At 43.2% G+C, this 23,298-nt stretch overlaps 1 protein-coding gene across 1 annotated transcript in view; it reads right to left on the bottom strand.

Moving 5' to 3' along the window:
- Positions 1–23,298, bottom strand: part of C6H11orf80 (chromosome 6 C11orf80 homolog) — a 97,254-nt gene that overhangs the window by 28,698 nt on the left and 45,258 nt on the right. The window contains exons 2-7 of the mRNA XM_055143827.1: positions 22,349–22,470; positions 16,894–16,977; positions 15,537–15,592; positions 15,095–15,166; positions 12,872–13,067; positions 3,912–4,062 (exon numbers count right to left, since the gene is read on the bottom strand). Of these exons, the coding sequence (XP_054999802.1) occupies positions 3,912–4,062; positions 12,872–13,067; positions 15,095–15,166; positions 15,537–15,592; positions 16,894–16,977; positions 22,349–22,470 (681 nt within the window). The remainder of the gene's footprint in view (positions 1–3,911; positions 4,063–12,871; positions 13,068–15,094; positions 15,167–15,536; positions 15,593–16,893; positions 16,978–22,348; positions 22,471–23,298) is intronic.

Here is a 23,298-nt window from a genome sequence, read left to right as displayed (position 1 = left end):
ACTCGGCTGGAAGAAAAAATAAAATCATGATCTCACAGGTCGGGGGCTGGAGAGATAGCACAGCGGGTAGGGCGTTTGCCTTGCACGCAGCTGACCCGGGTTCGAATCCCAGCATCCCATATGGTCCCCTGAGCACCGCCAGGAGTAATTCCTGAGTGTAGAACCAGGAGTAACCCCTGTGCATCGCCGGGTGTGACCCAAAAAGCCAAAAAAAAAAATCATGATCTCACAGGTCAACTCACCCTCCAATCCTGCTCTACTGATTCACGATGAAGTCTCCAAAGAGACGCAAGCAAGCCATTACAATTCATGGATACATCAGACTCCGGGCTGAAAGCTCTGGGGCACCCTCAGGAGGGAGGCCGGCCAGTCCTCACCCTTGCAAAGTGCCGGCAGCCACACTCACAACCCGTGGCTGCCTCCCGCCAACAGTCCAACCAACTGCCTCACGGTTAATCCTGCAGAGACATCAAACTGCAAAAATTCTAGGTCTACCAATTCTCAGGTGGAGAACTCGGGGTCTTCTGAGCGTAGGGGCAGGCAGCCTCCTCCCCACACCTCCCCCACACTTCCAGAGGCCCCAGAGGCTACGCCCACAGCTCACACCCTCAGCCTACAGCTGCTGCCATGTCAACCCATCCATCTGCCCAGTTTACGAGTACTGAAGCTTCTGTACCCCCAGTTTCCACAGTACTGACACCCCAGGAGGAGTGGGATAGTAGATGGCAACAAAGCTCCGCAAAAATAATAACACCGAAGGCTCAACTAGCAACAAACACCTTAGTAAATCCTCAGACCCTGTGGGGAGATCTAACAGTTTTCACAAACGTTCTTATACTGAAGTATTTTTGATAATTTCATTAGTCATTCAGTTGTAACAAGCAATAAAAAATAAATATTGTGTGCCTGCTAAGGGGGGTGGTTGGGGAAATGGGGACAATGGTGGAAGGCCTGGTGGTGGGGGTGGCAGAGGGACAACGAGTGACCCTAACAACTGTATTATGAAGGACTTCGTAAACCACAGTGAGAAAAGAAAGAAAGGAAAAGAAAGGAAAGGAAAGGAAAGGAAAGGAAAGGAAAGGAAAGGAAAGGAAAGGAAAGGAAAGGAAAGGAAAGGAAAGGAAAGGAAAGGAAAGGAAAGGAAAGGAAAGGAAGGAAAGGAAGGGAAAGGAAAGGAAAGGAAAGGAAAGGAAAGGAAAGGAAAGGAAAGGAAAGGAAAGGAAAGGAAAGGAAAGGAAGGGAAAGGAAAGGAAGGGAAGGGAAAGGAAAGGAAAGGAAGGGAAAGGAAAGGAAAGGAAAGGAAAGGAAAGGAAAGGAAAGGAAAGGAAAGGAAGGAAAGGAAAGGAAAGGAAAGGAAAGGAAAGGAAAGGAAAGGAAAGGAAGGAAAGGAAAGGAAGGGAAAGGAAAGGGAAGAGAAAGGAAGTAGAGGGGAGGGGGAGGGGAGGGGAGGGGAGGGGAGGAGAGGAAAGAGAAAAGCATGCATTTGGCTGCTACACAGATGGAACTGGAGACCATCATGCAGTGAAGTTAGTCAGAGAGAGAGAGACTGACACAGTATGACCTCAATTATATGCGGCATATAAAGAAATATAATAGGGGAATAACAAATGCCCAAAGGCAATAGAAACGTAGAACATGAGACTGGTCTTCAGGAGGATGCAGGGTTGGGGGGGTGGGGAGTGGCGGGGGAAGGTGACAGGGCAGAGAACACTACACGCGGTGGAAGGAAGAGGTAACCCAGGAGGAGAAGGGGGTGCTGGGAGGTGGTGAAGCGCATGTACGGAATGTATGGAATGCCATCAGTGACAGCATTCCACAGTGCCAAAAGTTAAAAAAAAAAAAGTGCCTGTCATAGAGGCAGGCGGGTGGGTGGGAGGAAAACAGGAGGCACTGGTGGAGGAAGTGGACACTGGTGATGGACAGGATTGGTATTGTAACACTGTTTTCCTAAAATCCAATCATGAATAATTTTGTAATCCACCGTGACTAAACACAAATTTTTAAATAAATTAATAAATTTCAAAGGGTTCAAGTAAACAATAGGCTAAGATGATTAGCTTCCTGCGAACCCTTCATTTCTAGTCTTATCATGCCCATATTTGTTGGGCATGATAAGATATCCAACTTCCGGCATAATTCATCTGATACTGACAAAACTTTAGGCTCTACCTGAACACCACGCAGTCCTCTGGGGTTACTACTATATGGCTTATATGCCAACCTTACTTTATGTGGTGTTTTAGTTTATTCTAAGTGAGCCACATGAATTTTATCATTTTATTAGAAGCATTTTTCTTTCACAATAGTGCTTTCAAAATGATGTCACTGCTCGCTTATTAACCTTTCTAAATCCCAGGTCAAGGCTGGGATGATAGCTCTAAGAGCTATGCATTCTTTGTATGTAGGAGCCCCAGGTTCAAGTCCTAGCATTGCATGGTCCCCTAAGCACTGCCAAAAGTGAGCTTCAAGCACCAAATTGTTAGTAGATCTGGAGCATCACCAGATGTGGGTGCCTCCCAATGGAAAGAGAAACAACCCAGGTTGGCAGGTTCAGGTACAACAGAAACCCACTGACCCAGTCCCTAGGATACAAGTCAAGAATACTAGGACTAGGGCTGGAGCGATAGCACAGCGGGTAGGGCATTTGCCTTGCACGCGGCCGACCTGGGTTCGATTCCCAGCATCCCATATGGTCCCCTGAGCACAGCCAGGAGTAATTCCTGAGTGCAGAGCCAGGAGTAGCTCCTGTGCATCGCCAGGTGTGACCCCCCAAAAAAAGCAAAAAAAAATACTAGGACTAAAGGCAGTAGAGAGAGTTAGAGGAAACTCAGCAACAGTGTGTAGCCTGATGACACCTGTTGGTCTTATTCTACATAGATTTAAAAAAATTTTTTATTGAATCACCGTGAGATGGTTACAAGCTTTCAGGTTTGGATTACAATCTCACAATGATCAAACACCCATCCCTCCACCAGTGCACATTCCCCACCACCAATATCCCCAGTATACCCCCACTTTCCCACCCTCTCCCTGCCCCGATGGAAGACAATATTCCCCATACTCTCTCTCTCTACTTTATGGCTTGCAGCACAGACACTGAGAGGTCATCATGTTTGGTCCATTATCTACTTTCGGCACGCATCTCCCATCCCGACTGATTCCTCCATCATTTTCTTAGTGATCCCTTCTCTATTCCATCTGCCTTCTCCCCTCCGCTCATGAAGCAGGCTTCCAGCGATGGAAAAATCCTCCTGGCCCTTGTCTCTACTGTCCCTGGGTGTGTGGAGGTATGTTTTGTGGCTCAACATTCTCCAAGATAGACCACATGCTGAGCCACAAAGCGTACCTCCACATAGATTCTTAAGCTTGGCCGGACCCCTACTTCCAATCTTCAGCCTAAGCCATCAAATGACTAGGACCCAATTTCATACACAGTTGCCACTTATATTTCCCTGCCTAACCTACTGATAACCTACTGTTATCCAGGTTATTCATATGTGTATATAGAGAGAAGGAGGGAAAAGGATAGAAAAAATGTGTGAAAGAGGAAAAGGAGGGAGGGAAGAGAAAGGAATATGGAAGAGGTGGGGGAAGTGGAGGGAAGGGAAGATATATATATATATCTTGCAGTGTATATATATATATGTATATATATATATATATATATACACTTCTGGACTGGATTGATAGCAGAGGGTAGGGCGTTTGCCTTGCACGTGGCAGACTCAGGGTCGATTTCTCCGTCCCTCTCGGAGAGCCCGGCAAGCTACCGAGAGTATCCCGTCCGCACGGCAGAGCCTGGCAAACTACCTGTGGCGCATTCTATATGCCAAAAACAGTAACAAGTCTCACAATGGAGATGTTACTAGTGCCCGCTCAAGCAAATCAATGAACAATGGGACAATATATACCTCTGTCCAAGTTGCAGTCCAAATTTGGCACCATACACAAATGGTACTTCTTCCAGTCAATGAAATAAGAAGCATCTCTGAAGACAGTAGTAGTTTTCTGCTCCTCAGTTGGAAATATCAAAGGAAGGCCTGAAGGTCCATACAGAAATAGGTAGCGCTATTAAAGAAAACTAACAATTTCTAATTTCTGACTGCTATATATTCCTTTGCATAAAAGAAACATAACACTGACCTGGTTCACACCCCTAGAAATAAACTTGTGAGCTAGGCAATTATATATTAAGCCTTTACCACACTGAAGATATTGTCAGGCACCAGAGACAGATCCACTAGAGCCTGCAGAAATTTATTCTGGGCTTACCATGTGGACTCTATGTATTGTACTGGGGAATTCACTTATTTATTAGCCTAACCATTCAGCCACAGATCTGAGTGGCACCACAGGCTAAACACTGTACTCAATTCTGGGGATACAATGAACATCCAAAGTTAATATCTACCGGGGCCGGAGTGATATTACAAATGGGTAAGGCATTTGCCTTGCACGTGGCCGACCCAGATTCGATCCCCAGCATTCCACATGGTCTCCCCAGCACCACCAGGGATAATTCCTGAATGCAGAGCCAGGAGTTACCCCTGAGCATCACTGGGTGTGACCCCCCCCCCACAAAAAACAAACAAACAAAAAAAGTTAATACCTACCGACCGCACAGAGAACCTGGCAAGCTACCCGTGGCGTATTCGATATGCCAAAAACAGTAGCAACAAGTCTCACAATGGAGACGTTACTGGTGCCTGCTCGAGCAAATCAATGAACAATGGGACAACAATGCTACAGTGCTACCTACCTTCAAGCTACCATTCGTACGGGAGACTCTTAGAAAAACCAGTTGGTTGTAATACAGTATAACATGCTTTATTTGGTTTGGGGGCCACACCTGGCTGTGCTTACTCCTGGCTTGTACTAGGGGATCACTTCTGGCAGGTTCAGGGAACTGTAGGTGGTGTTGGACATTGAACCAGGGTTGCAGCCCAAGTGGCTCGTGTAAAGCAAGTGTCTCCTCCTATATTATCCTTAGAACTGCCAGTGTAATGGGCTTTAAAGAGACATCTTCCAGTAAGCACTTGGGTCTATTGAGAGGGAGAACTTTTTCCCCTCCCCTTTTCTAACCCTATTCCCTGAGCAAGACTTTTGTTACCGCTCATCCTTCCTGTCACCCCAGGCTTCTCCTCTTGACACTGCTGACGCTTGGGCCAGAGAATTCTTTGTGAGAGGTTGTCCTGCACACATTGTAGGATGCTCAGCAGCACCCCTGCTCTCTGCCTGCCAGATGACAATTACATCCTCCCTCCCATCACATAACTGAGTTTCAGACACAGCTAAAAGAGCTGGGGCTGGAGCGATAGCATAGCGGGGAGGGCGTTTGCCTTGCATGCGGCCGACCCGGGTTCAAATCCCAGCATCCCATATGGTCCCCTGAGCACTGCTAGGGGTAATTACTGAGTGCAGAGCCAGGAGTAACCCCTGTGCATCGCCGGGTGTGACCCAAAAAGAAAAAAAAAAAGAGCTTTGGAGGTGACAGTTTAAACCCATGGCCTAGGGGCGCTGTAGGGCGCTTGTCTTGCACATGGCTGACCCAAATTTGATCCCCAGCACCACATATGGCACCTGAGCGCTGCTGGGTGTGGAGCCACAACAAACAAGTAAAACCCATGGCCTAATCATTTCTATCCCCTCACCAGAGCTAGAGACACCATCATGTATTTAGGTCTGGGTGTTGGGTCACACCGGTGGTTCTAGGGCTTCCTTCCGGCTCTGTGATCAGGGATCACTTCTGGAGGGATTGGAGGATCATGAAAGTCGCCAGGGATCAAACCTGGGCAAGCCCTATGCAAGGTATGTGCCACACTTGCTGAACTATCACTCCCGCCCCAAGATCATAATATATTTTTATCTACTTTTTTTCCTCTTTTTTTTTTCTCCAGGGGGTGGTGCTCAGGAACCATGTAGAACATGTGGTGCCAAGGATCAAACCCAGGTTTTTAGCATGCATACAGTCCAGCTCTTTGGGTTATCTCCCTGGGTTTTATTTATTTATTTGCTTGTGGCGCAAGGGATCTAACCCTGGCAGGTATCGTGCATGAAAGCCATGGACTTTACTATAATAGTAAAGTCACATCCCTGGCCCTTTCATCCTGTTTTTAATAGGGTAAACTTGAGGCATTAATTGTGAAGATCAAAAATCCTCACCCAAATGGCTTTGGGCCATTATGGAAAGTCACAGCAAAACAAAGAGGATCAGAGAGTCCTTGAGTGATGTCTCCATTATAGATCCAAGACGGCATTACTTAATACAGGCGCCAAGGCAACACGTCAGAGCCAGGGGGATTTTGAGAAGCTGCAAACTCAGAATCTAAGAGTGCAGTATCTGGTATTGTTTTTGGTGGGGCAAGTCACAACCCACTACACTCAGGGGTTGTTTATTCCTGGCTCTGCACCCAGGGATCACTTCTGGTGAGGTACAGCGGACCATATGGGGTGCCAGGGATCAAACTTAGGTCAGATGCACGCAAGGTAAGCTCCTTACCTGCTGCGCCACCAGATCCTGTTAAGAGTGAACTATCTAAAGAGCTAAATGTGATGGTATTTTTCTTACTGCTATTGGTTGGGTTTTACTCTACTTCGTTTATTTCTATTTTTTCCTTGTGTTAATCTTTTTCTTGATTCCTTTCCTTCTTTTCTACTTTTAGATTCTATTTCAGATTTGGTATATTTTATATTTAATTTTACTCCCCTTTCTGGTTTGATAGCTATAATTCTTTGTTGTGTTAACTTGAGAGTTGTTTTAACTTACCAGTCTACTTCCAAAGGATATTCTAACTGTTCACACAGATATAGTATGAGAATCTTTCAGTAATACACTTCTATTTACCATTCTTGGTCTTTCTACTATTGTCACATTTCCCTTACACCTGTGATAAGAAACGTAGACTCTTGTTATTTATATATACAGTGGGGGTGACCTCCCAAGCAATGCTCAGGAGGTTCTGGTGATTCTCAGCCGACCAGGCAGGTGGTGCAGTGCAAGGACCAGAGAGTGCTCAGGGGCCACTTGACCCATCACGTGGGTGCCCTAAGCCCAGGGACCACCAGGGCAATCCTTCATCCAGCCTTTGTCTTAAAGTGGAGGCCTTGTGTAAATCGTCTAATTTTTCACTTTCAGGAACTAAAATCTCAGCAGAGTTTTCATAGCTGGCTAATCTCTCCACTAAGACATCGCTTTCCTTTTATTTTTTATTTATTTATTTTTTTGCTTTTCGGGTCACACCTGGCAATGCACAGGGGTTACTTTACTCCTGGCTCTGCACTCATGAATTACTCCTGGCGGTGCTCAGGGGACCATATGGGATGTTAGGAATAGAACCCGGGTTGGCCTTGTGCAAGGCAAATGCCCTACCCGCTGTGCTATCGCTCCAGCCCCTGAGACACTGCTTTCCTAAGAATCTTTGGGGAGTCCAGAATTTTTCCCCCTTTTCTTTTTTTTTTTTTTTTTGGCTTTTTGGGTCACACCTGGCGATGCGCAGGGGTTACTCCTGGCTCTGCACTCAGGAATTACCCCTGGCTGTGCTCAGGGGACCATATGGGATGCTGGGATTTGAACCCGGGTCGGCCGCGTGCAAGGCAAACGCCCTACCCACTGTGCTATCTCTCCAGCCCCCTCCCCCTTTTCTTTTACTGAGGAATTAAGCAGACATTCATCCAGAAGTTGTATGAAACCACACTAGGCAGAGAGGCAGCGGGCCCTGCCCTGGTATTAAGTGAAGACACCCCCTTCCGCACTCCCTGCAGACTTCTCCCCTGGAAGCTCCCTAGAGGGGAGCATGTGGGTCCCTGCAACACTGTGGATGGCAGAAAGTTCATCTCACAGCACCCCCTTTTTGGCCTCCGTAGTGGCTGCCCTGCAACTGTCCCCACACCCCCAGGAGAAGGACAGTGCGCTCTCTTTCACTGAGGGTCTGCATCACCTGCCAGATACTCTGATGGCCATGAAATGACTGGGGGATTCAAAATAATAATCCCGATCATTTCCTCTCTTTACTTTCTTATTTTTATCTTCACTGCATCAGTAATCACCTCATACCTACTTATTTATCAAATTTTCCAACTAAAATTATCTCTAAGAGGATGAAAAATTTGTCTTATTCTCTGTGGTGAACAGAAAAGCAGGAAAAAACTGAACAAGCGGAAGAAATTCATATTTTATACTCTTCATTTGGGCTGGAGCGATAGCACAGCCGTAGAGCGTTTGCCCTTCACTCGGCCGACCCATGTTCGATTCCTCCGCCCCTCTCGGAGAGCCTGGCAAGCTACCGAGAGTATCGCGCCTGAATGGCAGAGCCTGGCAAGTTACCCGTGGCGTATTGGATATGCCAAAAATAGTAACGATAAGTCTCACAATGAGAGACGTTACTGGTGCCCGCTCAAACAAATCGATGAGCAATGGGATGACAGTGACAGTGACTCTTCATTTGACCTATACATTAAGAAGAGACATGTTTGGGACTAGAGAGATAGTACAGCAGGCAGGGCACTTGCCTTGCACACGGCTGGCCTGAATTCAATCCCTGAGCCCACCAGGAGTGATCCCTGAGAGCAGAGACAGGAGTAAGCCCTAAGCAATGCCAGGTCACTGTGTCACTGTCATCCGTTGATCATCAATTTGCTCGAGCAGGCGCCAGTAACGTCTCCATTTGTCCTAGACCTGAGATTTTAGCAGCCTCTCTCTATTCATTCTTCCCAGCGGTGCCGCACTGGAGACTCTTTCAGAGTAAGGGGAATGAGATCCATCATTGTTACTGTGTGTGGCGTACCAAATATGCCATGGAGGAGCTGGAGTGTTAGCACAGCGGGTAGGGCATTTACCTTGCACATGGCCAACCCAGGTTCAATTCCCAGCATCCCATATGGTCCCCCGAGCACTGCCAGGAGTAATTCCTGAGAACAGAGCTAGGAGTAACCCCTACGCATTGCTGGGTGTGACCCAAAAGCAAAAAAATATATATATTCCTTTGAGAGCTTGCCAGGCTCTGCCATGCAGGCAGGAGGCTTTCGGTACCTTGCCAGGTTCTCTGAGAGGGAGAATTAGGCTATATAAGATTTATATACACAATGGAATATTATTCAGCAGTAAGGAATAATGAAATCATGCAATCTGATGCAACATGGATGGAACTGAAAGATATCATGGTAAATGAAGTAAGCCAGAAGGAGGAGGATAAGCACAGGATGGTATCACTTATATGTGGTAGAGTAACTGAATAAGGAAATGCAATGGTTTAAAGGGGGGATGCCAATAGGGGTTGGAGGCCATTCTCACCACATCTGCACCAACAGATTGTTCCTACTATTTTTGATATGTGCTATTCTCACTGGTCACTTTGTCACTTGTCATCCCGTTGATCTTCGATTTGCTCAAGCGGGCGCCAGTAACATCTCCATTTGTCCTTGTCGAGTGCTAGTGCAACCCAGTGATATCTGCTTGCTCCAGGCATAGGAAGAGCCTCAAATCGTTCATTCAGGGATTTTACAAAGAAATATGACCATCTAGTTGGTGGGCGGCCACGAGGTCTTCTGACGTCCCGTGGAATCCAGTCGGTAACAGCTCTAGTCCAGCCGTCGTCATTACATGACCGGCCCATCTGATTTTTGATGCCTTGGCAAATGAGACAGAGTCCCTGATTCTTGACCGTCGACAGAGGTCAGAACTCGGATTCCTTCTCTCACTTGAGTGAGACAGGATATTCCTAGCATAGCTCTTTCGATTCCTCTTTGGGATACCCTAATAGTGTTCTCATCCTGTTTGCATAGGGCCCAGGTCTTGGAGGCATATGTTAGTGCAGGAATTATGGTGGAATCGAAAAGATGCGCCTGGAGTTGGAGGCTCTTCATTCTCTTAACCACCTCTTCGATGCTCCTAAAGGCATTCCACGCTGCTCTCTTCATCCTGCGCAGTTCTGGCACCTAGTCGTTTCTCATGTTGATTTCTCGACCCAGGTACACATACACAATAGTTCCTACTACTTTTGATATGTGCTATTCTCACTGGTGTGAGATTATAATTCATTGTAGTCTTGATTTGAAGTTCCCTAATGATAAGTGACGTTGAGCACTTTTTCATGTACCTATTGGCTATTCTCCTGTATTCCTCTGAGAAGTATCTATTTGTTTCTTCTCCCCATTTTTGGATTGAGTTTTTAAATTTTTTGGTTGACTTTTGTCAGTACTTTATATATCCTGCATAATAACACTTCATCTGATGTGTTGACTGCAAATATTTTCTCCCTTTCAGTTGACTGTCATTTAGTTTTATCCAGTGGGGTTTTTTTTTGCCATGCAAACATTCTTCAATTTAATATAGTCCCATTTATTTATTTTTGATTCTGTTGGCTTTGCCAGTGGCATTGTTTTGTTGAAGACAATTTTGAGGTTTAGTATTGGAGCATTCTGCCTTCATTTTCCTCAATGTATTTTATGGATTCTGGTCTGATCTCAAGTTCTTTGACACTTTGAATTGACTTTCTTGTAAGGTGTGAGATACAGATTCAGCTTTAATTTTTTACATGTGGTTACCCAGTTTTACCAGCACCATTTGTTGAATTTCATGTACTTAGCTCCTTTATAAAAAATTAATTGTCCATATATGTGAGTTTTGTCCGAGAGTATTCAATTCTGATTTGTTGATCAGAGAGCCTATTTTCATTCCAGTACCATGCAGTTTTGATAACGACAGCTTTATAATATAATTCCAAATAAGGTAATGAGATACTTCCCAATTTGTTTTTTCTCTTTCCCACTCCCAAATTTATTTTAAGAAAGCACATGATTTTCAAAGTTACTCATAGGTGGATTTTAGACATACAATATTCCATCACTGATCCTGCCACCAGTTTCATTTTCCCTCCACCAGTGTTCCCAGGTTCCCCCTCCTATATTGGCCCACAACCACTGCCCCTCCCCACCACTCCCCTGCCTGCCATATCAACAGCCACCTTTTAAAGTTTGGTTATTTAAGTTTGGGTCTCATGATTTCAGTGTTGCTGACACTGTGTTTTGAATATTTAGCGCTACCATTCTTTAACACTGCCAATACCTTGCCTCTTGCCCCCTGTTGCTTCTCATGTCTCTTCTCCCTCACTCTCTACCTACTGTCTTTCCTTCTCCCTATACGTTGGGACCAAGGGTGATCTAGGCATCCTCCTTTTATTTTATTTTAAATCACCATGAGATACAAAGTTCCAAAGTAGTTCACGATTGAGCTTTGGTCATACAACATTCCAACCCTGTCCCATCACAAGTGTATGTTTCCTACCACCAATGTCCTCTATTTACCTCCTTCCAACCCCCACTGGCATCCCCCTTTAAACCAATACATATATATATATGTACATATATATATACATATACACATATATGTGACCCAAAAACCAAAAAAAGGAAAAAACTGCCATGTTTTGCCCCAGAGAGATAGCACAGTGGGTAAAGAGCTTGCATGTGGTCAACTTGGGTTTAATTCCCAGCACCCCATATGATTTCCTGAGCACCGTGAGGAGTGATTCCTGAGCATGGACCCAGGAGTAATGCCTAAGTACTGCAGAGTGTGGTCCAAAACCCAGAAAAACAAAAGAAAAAGCATGTTTTTAAATACAAAGTGTTTCTAAATACAAAATAATGTCCGTGCATAGACTTTTCAACATTCTGCTCCTTTCTCCTCCTTGAAAGATGGTCTCAGCTGATGTTTATCATAGCATGACCTTAACCCTTTGACCCTTCTGCTATTCTTGTTCCTTCTACTCTCCTATACCTCATTTACTCCAATTACCTTCAATCCTAAAATAATGAATTGGCTCCTGCATTATATTGATTTCTCCCAGAGGTAAGTCTCTTCTTTCCACGATCATTGCTTTCACCTCAGGCACTCATTTTCTCTGACCCAGTTTACTTACCCGTTTGCTTATTGATAAACAATAAAATTACCAACTTCTCTCTCCCACCCACCCTGTATAATACTGCGAGAGAATAAAACATTCCATGACTTTCTGTATGCAGAGAAGAAAGTTCACACTCCTTAGTGTGGTGCTAAAGATCCACTACATTTAATGCCAAACTACTGTTCCAGCCTCATCTCTCCCCTGGCACCATTTATCCTATGCTTTAGACAAGTTGGATCATAAGGAAAGTGCATGACATATGGCACACTGTATAGTTTCCAGGTTTGGTTTTTTTTTTTTTTCAGGTTTTTAGGGGTGGCTCTTCCTGGGCTTAGTAGTCCTAGGGACCCCAATCTGGCAACTCTTAGCCAACCGGGCCAGGGGTTCAATACAAGGAAGGGCCCAAATATATGGTGCTGCTCGGGCCTGGGGCCCCAGGGGTTACCTGGGCTACTCTGACAGTCAGCGGAGGCCTTTGGTGCCACACCAGCAGTTCCGAAGGCCTCCAGTACTGTACCCAGCAATGCTGGGGGACCACGTGGTGCCAGGGACCATGCAAGGCTTGTGCTTCAACACCTGTGCTATCTTCCTGGCCCTACAGTTTTCAATTTTATTAAAAAAAAAAAAACCAATCAGGGGCTGGAGTGATAGCATAGCGGGTAGGGCGTTTGCCTTGCACGCGGCCGACCCGGGTTCAAATCCCAGCATCCCATATGGTCCCCTGAGCACCGCCAGGAGTAATTCCTGAGTGCAGAGCCAGGAGTAATCCCTGTGCATCGCCAGGTGTGACCCAAAAACCAAAAAAAAAAAAAAAAACCAATCATGCTTGATTTTTATATTGGATTTTTGTTTTTATACAAGTCATGCCTTTTTCTAGACATTTTTTACGCTAAAGGCTTGTTCTGGATAGGAAAATGGATAAAAACCTATTTCAAAGATAATTAGATGAATTCTGTCATAAAAAAGGATATAGAAACTGAAGAAATTCCACTCAGCTGGTTAGAAAAGACCTTTGGGCAGGGACACAGAGCAGCAGCTGGAGTCAATATCAGCTCTCCCAGAAACCTCATCTCAGCCACGTCATCAGGAATGAAAAGCATTACCGGATGTCCTAGCACAGGATGGATTCTACTGCAGACTAATTTTGTTGTACCAAATTTTGGTATACTGTCCAAAAACAGGAAGACAAATTTAGCCTTTCTTCCTCATCTTAAATTTAAAAAATTTAAAAAATTCCTTTTATAATCTTTAACATATGTATCACCAGATAACTTGCCATATCAGTTTTTTTTAATAAACAACATGTGTTGCATTCAGAAAATGACAAGCAATACAAAGAGCAGACAAAGGGCATTTTAGGAATGGCATGTTAGCTCCCTCTTTTGCTGCCATATATTTTAGAACTTATTTCCCCCACTAATATACCTCTTAAGGTTCTCAGGCTGGAGAGATAGTACAGCAGGTAAGGCTCTTGCCTTTCATGTGGCCCACCCGGGTTCAATCCCTGGCATCCCACATGATTTCCCACCCCCCACACCACTGCCAGGAATAATTCCCGAGTGCAGAGCCAGGAGTAATCCCTGAGCATCACCAGGTGTGGCCCCCAAGTAAAACCAAAACAAAATCCAAAATCCTCTGTGGTTCTAAACAAAGTTTCCAAGATCATTCAACATCAGCATTATGGGGCTCAGGACGGGTCCTGGTTCACAATAGGCCTAAAACTGTCCAAGTGGGACTTACCTGTTTTCCCTCACATATGCAACACCTTACCCTGAAGAGGTCTAAGGAATCATGAAAAAGAGCTGACAGGGTTGGAGCAATAGCACAGTGGGTAGGGTGTTTGCCTTGCACACGGCCGACCCAGGTTCGATTCCCGGTATCCCATATGGTCCCGGTATCCCAAGCACCGCCAGGAGTAATTCCTGAGTGCAGAGTCAGGAGTAATAACCCCTGTGCATCGCCAGGTATGAAGCAAAAAAAAAAAAAAATTCTTATGAAGGTTTACACCAGGTCTTTTCTATTTTTTTTTTTTTTTTGCTTTATGGGTCACACCCAGCGATGCTCAGGGGTTACTCCTGGCTTTGCACTCAGGAATTACTCCTGGCGGTGCTTGGGGGACCATATGGGATGCCGGGAATCGAACCCGGGTCGGCCGCGTGCAAGGCAAACACCCTACCCGCTGTGCTATCGCTCCGGCCCCACACCAGGTCTTTTCTAAATGTAAATGAAATATTAATGAACCAGTCATACTTTTTCTAATCAGTTGCCCAGAGAAATCTGCCCACAAATCCTGGCTCGTGGGCCTAAACTTAGTCAGTAAACCTATGATAATGACCTGTCTCCATGTATGTATTACATGATACTATAATATTACTTAAGAAATATATGGGGCAGGAGAGTGGCTATGGAGAGATAGTACAGTGGGTGGGGCATTTGCCTCATATGCAGCTGACCTGGGTTCGATCCCAAACACCCCATATGGTCCCCTGAATCCATCAGGAGTGATCCCTGATAGCATAGCCAGGGGTAGGCCCTGAATATGGTTGGATATGGCCCCCAAACAAAGCAACAAAAAGAAATATCGGAGGTGGGGCCAGGGATGTGGCTGAGCAGTATAGCAGTTGTGTGAGGCCCTGAGTTCAAGCCCCAGGCCCACAACCCACCACACACACACACACACACACACACACACACACGGAGGTGAAGATTTTGTTTCCAGTCCAAAGTAAAGAATTAAAAGTAAGTCTACAGAAAAAAAAGTGTATGTTTTCAGCTAGAGAGATGCGCAGAGAGATGCGCTGAGGTCAGGGGAGCAAACCTTGCATGAGCCAGACCCAGCATTCGAGCCTTGGAACTGCCTGGCCCCCAACCACCACTAGGTGGGCAGCCGCAGTGGTCCCTGGGTCAGTAGAGCTCTGGAGGCTCCAGCCCGCTGGAACCCAGCACTAAGCATCTAGGCTGGCTGGCCAAGGATTGCCGAGAGTGACCAGCAGGCCCCCTGAGCACTGCTTGGAAGGTCCCCCGCAAAATAAATTCCCAGCGCCAGGAAGAGTACACTCCCAGTACGAAGAAAGTATTACTTCGAAGTTTTACTTTGACAGAGACTGACAGCTGGCGCTGGTGAGGAGTGAGACGTTTCCCATCTCTCCCCACGCTCCCCCCATGGCCAGAGCCCACCGTGCTTTCCCCTTCACCTCACATAGTGCTGAGCGCTCACAACAAGGGCCACTCCACCCGGCAGGCTCAAAGTAGGCTCATTCTCTGCTCTGCAAAGCAAGGAAGAACAAAGTCAGATCTCAACGGCCCTAAGGCCAATCCCTATTTATTACAAATTTTGTCCCATGACTACTATTACTTCCAAAGGAAGCCAGAATTCACTAGCTAACTTCCCAAGGGGAAATGACAATCGTAAAGTTCAGCCACTTTTGTTAAAGGGAAAAGTTAGAAATGTATATATACCAACCTATTTACTCATTCAAAGATACTATAAAATATGAAAATGGGAAGGGGTCTCAGAAAATTTGTTTCAAAGTCACTTTCGATCAAGAAATTCAACTATGAAGCTACTAAAACAGGACAGTGAATGAAAAACAGGACAATGCGTAAAACTGTAGACCCATGGATTTAAAAACTTACCCAAAGATTTCTTTGGAGAAGATTCCATTCAAATTTACATTGAAATTAAATCTAATCTGCAAAACAAATAGGATGTGAACTTGATGAACCAGGAAAGGGAATTTAAAAAATTCAATATTCAGAGACAAAGAGACAGTATAACATATAGGACTCTTGCCTTAAATGTGGCTGACCCAGGTTAGATCCCAGGTACCACATAAGACCCTTAAGCACTACTTGGAGTGATCCCTGAATGCAGAGTCAGGACTAAGCCCTGAGCATCACTGGGTATAGCCCAAAAGTGAAAAAAAATCCATAATCAACTATTAAAGGAGAATGTATTTTTTTTCCCTGGGTGTGGTAGGGCCCAAACTGTGTGATGTTCAGGGGTTACTCCTGGATTTGTACTCAGAAATTACTCCTGGCAGTGCTCAGGGTCCATATGGGATGCCAAAGATTCTGGGTCATCCTTGTGTAAGGTGGGAATCCTACCTGAGGTACTATCACTCTGGCCCTTTGAGAATATATTTTTAATTACCTTTTCCCCCCTTGCACTTCCCCTAAAATAATTAACACTTCTCCATGTTCAAATTCTTAATGTTCAATACATTATACTAAATCCTGGGGTGGGTAGTTCAATAAGCTAGAGAGTCCACCTTGCATGTGGGAAGCCTGGATTTGATCCCTTGAGATTACCAGGAGCGACTCTCCCCAAACACCAAGCCAAGAGGAGGCCCTGAGTGCTTCCAAGTGTGCCCTGACCAAATAAAATAGCACAGCGGGTAGAGCGTTTGCCTTGCACACGGCCGACCCAGGTTTGATTCCTCCGTCCCTCTCGGAGAGCCCGGCAAGCTACTGAGAGTATCCCGCCCGCCAAACTACCCATGGCGTATTCAATATGCCAAAAACAGTAACAACAAGTCTCACAATGGAGATGTTACTGGTGCCCGCTCGAGCAAATCGACAAACAATGGGACGACAGTCTACAGTGCAAACAAAAACAATATACTGAATCCTATACTTTAATTCCAAGTTTTCAAGAATTATTAGAAAATAATTTCACAATTATTAGACTGCTTCTCTCCCAAATCTATCTCTTCCCCTATTCTTAAAAGGACTACTGATTTTTCTCCCTGTTATTTCACATTGTTTCCAGAACGTAACATTTCAAATGCTTTATTCCCTCACCCAAATATGACTTTCATATTCTGCCCCCAACTCACATTACTGTTTTCCTACTTACCTAAATTCAACCTACACTATTCTTTCTAGATGCTGTACCAGTGACAAGGGATTTGAGAGCCAGATTCGTTTGTTCAAATCCTGGTTCTGCAAATTATCTGACCTCTAAAGCACCGAATTGGAGAGAACAACTTACCTTAGGGTGCACCATAATGATTTTGTGTAAAAAATTCTTTATAACCAGACTACCTGTCACCAAAGTTGTGAGATTTTCATCAACCTAGAACAACAAAGAGACTAAGTACACACCAACAACCCCAAAGCACAAATGAATGGATGGATGGATGATTAGAAAATTCTGCAAACAAGCAAAGAATTACTCATACATGTAAATAGTGGCAATTAAATAGTAACTACAGCATACATATGTTATAGGCATATCTTTCATTTAAATTTTTTATTCTATAGTATTTAATAATATAAAAGCAATGGTATCTTTTTTAAAAAAATACATTTCTTAACACTTCCAAAACAACTTCTTGGAACAGCTTCATATATTTGAAACCTTGGTGATTATAGGGTGTATTACAGAAACTACTAATTATATCTAGCAGTAAGGCAACCAAATAAGAGAGAGTTTCTTGAACAGAGTTCTTCCAGAAAGGGACTACAATTAATAACACTGAGAGGTACCACTTTATAATTACTTATTACATGCCAATCAATTTATATGAATGTCAGAAATGTAATTCTTGGGTGAGGATAAGGAGACTAAATAAGCTAACTGATTTGCCTAAGGTCCCACAGAGCCACGTAAGTGGGAAACATGAATGCAAACCTAGATCTAATATAACCCACATTCCATTACACAGCATTTTCTGTGCCTACTGCTATCTGAATCACATTTATCACTATTTTCTAAGGCGTATATTATTTATTCACTCATACAACAACATGGTTTATCAAGTACCTGGGTCTAAGGAAAATATTAAATTCCTAATATGAAGAGTTTACAGTTCAGTAGAAAAGAAAGACAAATAAATCATTTGTATGACAATGTAAAAAGTTTTGTTACCTAGATATATAAGCGATCTAATAAAATGCACAAGAAGGATTCACAAGTAAGCCAGACTATGAAGGTAAAGAATCCTGTTACCAAGCGTGTAGCTTACACAAAGCAAACAACTTCTTTTGAACTGTACTTATAATTATTAAGAGGTGGAGACAGAGACCCTGATAAAGAAAGCCTTTTATAGCCATTTATAGTTGGGTGTTAGAAACTTGTGTAAGCGTTGTTAGGCGGGGGAGATGCTGCTGGCCCTGAGCAAGAGAAGCTACTACTGAATTTCCTCCTTTACCTTCAAACGCAAATCTAATTATGTGACAAAATATGAAAGATGCTCTCTGCTTTTTGGTTTGTTTGTTTTTGGGCCATAGCAGTGGTATTTGGGGGCCTGTCCCAGCATGGTGTTTGGGGGTCATTCCCAGAGATGCTAGGAGACCCATGTGAACCATCGTGCAAGGTACTGAACCTGGTCCCCCACAGGCAAAGCATTGCTCTAGCTCTTTGAGCCATCTCCCTGGCATTTTAAAATGTTTTCTTCATTGTGGTGCCAGGAATCAAAGAGCAGGCATTCGACTGCTGAACCACACCCCCAACACCCACTTTCTATTTTCAAACATGAATGGATCTTATATGACTGTCTTCGTCAGAGCTGAGTCTCTCTACCTCTATTTCCTTTAAATAGATGAGAAACAGAAACATGTAATAATGGTGCATGTTTGTGTATATGTATATTTCTATAATTTTATTAGTATTATATAAAAATAAATATAAAAGTAAATAGCTCTGTGAGGAAGATGTGGTCTGGTTATAAAGAATTTTTTTTTTTGCTTTTTGGGTCACACCCGGCTATGCACAGGGGTTACTCCTGGCTTTCGACTCAGGAATTACCTCTGGTGGTGCTCGAGGGACCATGTGGGATGCTGGGAATCGAACCCGGGTTGGCGGCATGCAAGGCAAATGCCCTACCCGCTGTGCTATTGCTCCAGCCCCAGAATTTTTTACACAAAATTAAATTAATCAAGTTTTTGGGTTTGGGCCATACCCTGAGGTGCTCAGCCATTATACCTGGTGGTACTTAGGGGACTATATGGGATGCCGGGGATTGAATCAAGGTGGGCTGCATACAAGGGTAAATACCTTACCCACTGTACTATGTCTCTGGCCCTACATGAAATTTTAAAAACTCGAACTCTTTTTTGAAACACATTATTCAATTTAATGAGCCCCCAACAGGAGTGGCTTTGAGCATAAACACAAAACAGTACCTCTCTTAAAGGAAGCTTTCCTCAGTCTTCTGGGATTATCTTTCATCACATGTCCAAAGCATTTCATAAAGCTTTCCCATGGATATCTCCATTCCCAAACCTTTGTTGTCAACCTTAAACCATATTGATTCTCTCTCTTTCTCTCTCTCTCTAATACTCATACAGATTTTCTTGAAAGAAATACTGCTTTTGTAATAAGGCAGGGTGGGGGGAGAAAGGCAAGAGAAACTTTACCCCTCTGATACAATTTGTCATTCTTTCAAGTCTCTGAATATTTTACATACAGAAAATTTGCTTTTCAGTCTCATTAAACCTCTAGACAGACCCCTAGGGTTTGGTGTCCCTCCTCTTTGCTACCACAACATTCAGTTTACTGGACTATTTTTACACTTACTTATATTTTCCTTTAGTTTCCAAACTCCTTAAGATCAAGTAACATGTCTTGGGACTTTGTACCTTCAATATCTAGCACAGTGAGGTTGATAAAACAAACACAGGTTTCTGAATGAATAAATATTACAACAGCACTGAGTATGTATTGCTTTGATTCAAATACTATTTATGTCATTTAATTTTCATATGACCTTGGAAGAGCAAGTCAAATTCTCTGAATCCGTTTTCTCTATGAAATGGAATAGTCACCCATGAGTCACTCTGCAGAAAAACACAGGTATGTGATACTTGTGACTTAAATTTCCAGGTTTGCATGGAGTTGGGAATGGGCAACCTTCCTCCATCTCCCCGTATTTCCAGTAACTTGGCAGTCACACCCCCGAACCACCTCTGGCGCCATCTAGACTCATTAACAGAACCATGATCCAGATACTCAGAAATAAAGCTCTCGGAAGTGAGCAACATAGAAAGAATGATATGTCGCAGAGATGCCTCTGTACCAGACTGTCCCATCTGGGGCAACCTGGAGGGGGGCAGGTGAGTTCCCTTCCCCATACCAACAGAACCCAGGCAGCCAAAATCCTCCAGAACTCAATCGCTGCCTCATATGTGAGTGAATCTGCTATATAACAAAATTTTAAATCTTAGAATTTCTGGAGCATGTGGTCACATTTCTACTTTATACTATTGATATACCAATAGTAGCACACCACATTTGATGGGGTTTAAAGTAGAAGGCAACCAATCTCAGGGGGAATATATGTATATGTATATATATATACACACACATACATATATATATATATGCACACAAGGCTCAACCTTTAACAGCATGTTAGTAATTTCTTATAGAAGGGCTTAATGGCTTCAGGGTGAAATATAACAATCTTCACACACTTTCCTCTAAAGAAACATTTTTGGATTTTTAGCAGGTTATTCATAACAAGTAATACAAAAAGGTTATTTTGTATTGCTCTGTTTTAGGGACAGGGTTTGGGGTTCAGGGTGGAAACACTTGAAATATGGTGATGGGAAGGTGTAATGGTGGTGGGGCTGGTGTTCAATTATTAAATTTAATAAATTATTGTGAACAACTTTATAAAAATAAAATTAAATTAAAAAATAAATTTTTAAAAAATGGGATGGTGATCCTTGTGCTATCTACTTCATGAAATTGATGGAAGTTTAAAATATAAATGTTAGGGTCAGAGAGAGAAGACTTGGACACAGTTGACCCAGGTTTAATCTCCAGCACCAAATACGGTCCCCAAAGTTCTGCCAGGAGTGATCCCTGAGCATTGCTGGGTATGGCCTAAAAGCAATAACACATTTTTAAAATAAAGAATGTTAGGTAAAAGAATTATTATTGTTCAAACTGGCTAAAACACATGATCAAGTTTTCTAGAATTGCTTTCCATGGTTCACTAGAATTGACTTTTAGTTGCCACTTGACATGAATAGTTTCAGAGATCACTAACCACTAATTGCTTCATATTATTTACTGTTCATTCCCCTAAAGAAGATAAGGCACAGCCAGAAATATTTAGCCTCAGTACTGTATACTTCCTCTTAGAAGGGGCATACAATTACTTGAACATGAAGAAAAGCTTCCCAAGCGTTTCCTGGGAGAAAGTTTAAAGAATGTTAATTCTTTGTGTCTCCACTAAGCCAAAGGAAGGAAAGATCAGAGATCAGAGAATTGTTTTGTATTCTTTTTCAGGAGATCTAAATTCAATGCTTCATGTTGGGGATTTTCAAGCTTGTACGCATATCAGGAATCATATGGGATTTAAAAAAAATTCCAGAGCCCAGATCACACCTGCTCTGAACTAAATTTTGTCCTCTCCAGGACATATGACTTCATAAGACTTAATGTGACTGCATTTGAAGTCTTAAAGACACAGTGAAGATTAAAAGAGGTGGCATGAGGAGGAAGCTTCTCCCACATGATCAGTATCCTTATAAGAAAAGGAAGGGCATGGGGGCTGGAGCGATAGCACAGCGGGTAGGGCATTTGCCTTGCACGCGGCTGACCCAGGTTCGATTCCCAGCATCACATATAGTCCCCTGAGCACTGCCAGGAGTAATTCCTGAGCACAGAGCCAGGAGTAACCCCTGTGCATCGCTGGGTGTGACCCAAAAATTAAAAAAAAAAGAAAAGGAAGGGCAGAGGAGACAGCTCAAAGGTGTGAAGGGCATGCCTTTACTGCACTAAAGCATAAATCCCCAGCACTAAATGGTCCTCCAACCCAAGCACCACCAGGTGTGGGTCTGGTGAGTACTATCCAGGGGACTTCTAGCATCATTTGCCCAAATAGTATCCCATCAGTGGCTCAAACACCAAACCATCTAACCTACATCCTGGCTAAGTATCACTAAAAGTGGATCCCTGGGACTACAGGGTAGTCCCTATTCCACCCCCACCCCACACATATAAATAGATAGATAGATAGATAGATAGATAGATAGATACATAGATAGATAGATAGATAGATAGATAGATAGATAGATAGATAAAAGAGCTCTTTCTCTCTCTCTCTCCTCTCTCTCTTTCTCCCCCGCAAGAAAAGCCATTGGAAGCAAGAGTGACAAGACACCTTCATCTTAAACTTCTAGTCTCAAGAAATATGAGAAAACAAATTTATCTTATTTAAGCTACCAATTTGTAGTGTTTCTTTTTTCTCCAATGGCAACAGGAGAAGATCAGTTCATACCCACTGAATATCAGCCTCTTGGAATGGACAGAAACATCGGTATTTTGAAAGTCCTAAAGGTGAAAATTGTACATGTAAACTTGGGAATGAACGCCTTACTTTGTTTCAAATAAGGTTGTACCTAGGCTTTTCTTTCCTGTTAATAGATTTGTAGAAAAATAAGAATCAATACATAATCAAATAAGAATCAATACATGATACCACAAAACCTACCTCAAAAATCATCTGGAGGCATCCTGGCCCTGATGTGTGCTGAGAATGGCTGATTTCTTCTGAAGTCCAATTCAGCTTTGCAGAGAATCCAGGCAGTATAGATTGGAGTGTATATAGCATTTCTATGTGAGAAAAAATAGCAACAAAGTCGAATAAGAAGTTTGGATAATCACCAGAGTTTCTGGAATTGTTTATTAAACTGATGAGCCAAGAAGGCTTTTCTCTGATGAAAAGATTATCTGAAAATTTAAAGTATGACTGGAAATGACTGTATCAGCAAATTGCTTGATCATTTAGAATTACGTTATGGAGTTAAGACATTCAATCTCATGTTTTCAATTTTTTATATTTGCTAAATCAATTTGTATTTTCAGTTCCTTTCCACAAGGTCATATCCAATGCCTGAAATCTCCAGATTTAATAGCTCTAGTTGATATTCTTGTATTTTAAAATAGATCAATTCATTATTTAACAGACACAAATCCAGTAAGCAAGATAATTTAGAACTGAGAACAGAAAATTCAAAAATGATCCTCTCAAGCATTTGCCTAATATAGATGTTCTTCAACGAGGTAATCTAAAACAAAATCCAAACAAAGGCAAACTTTTTCCAATTTATTTAACTACTCAATGAATTTATATATATTGACACAGAATTATCTTTCCACAAATCATGACTCCTCGACCATCTACACTCGAAATATGTCTCATCCTTCTTCCTTCTTCTTCCTTTCTGTACCCTCAGCTGTATCCTCATAAAAGGTACCATCAAATCTCCTATTTTATAAATGCCATCCCTTCTTACCCTTCCATATTACTATTAAAATTGGGAATGAAGGCCTAGGAGATAGCCCAAAGAGCTAGCCCAAAGAGTGAGGTCTGGAGTTTGATTCCGGCACCATGCGCCCCCTCTCTGCATTGCAGACTTATCCCTAAATACCACAAAACAC

Source organism: Sorex araneus, chromosome 6 (genome assembly GCF_027595985.1).
Source record: "Sorex araneus isolate mSorAra2 chromosome 6, mSorAra2.pri, whole genome shotgun sequence".
In the NCBI taxonomy this organism is placed as follows: domain Eukaryota; kingdom Metazoa; phylum Chordata; class Mammalia; order Eulipotyphla; family Soricidae; genus Sorex; species Sorex araneus.
This window is presented reverse-complemented; position numbering and strand designations above follow the sequence as displayed.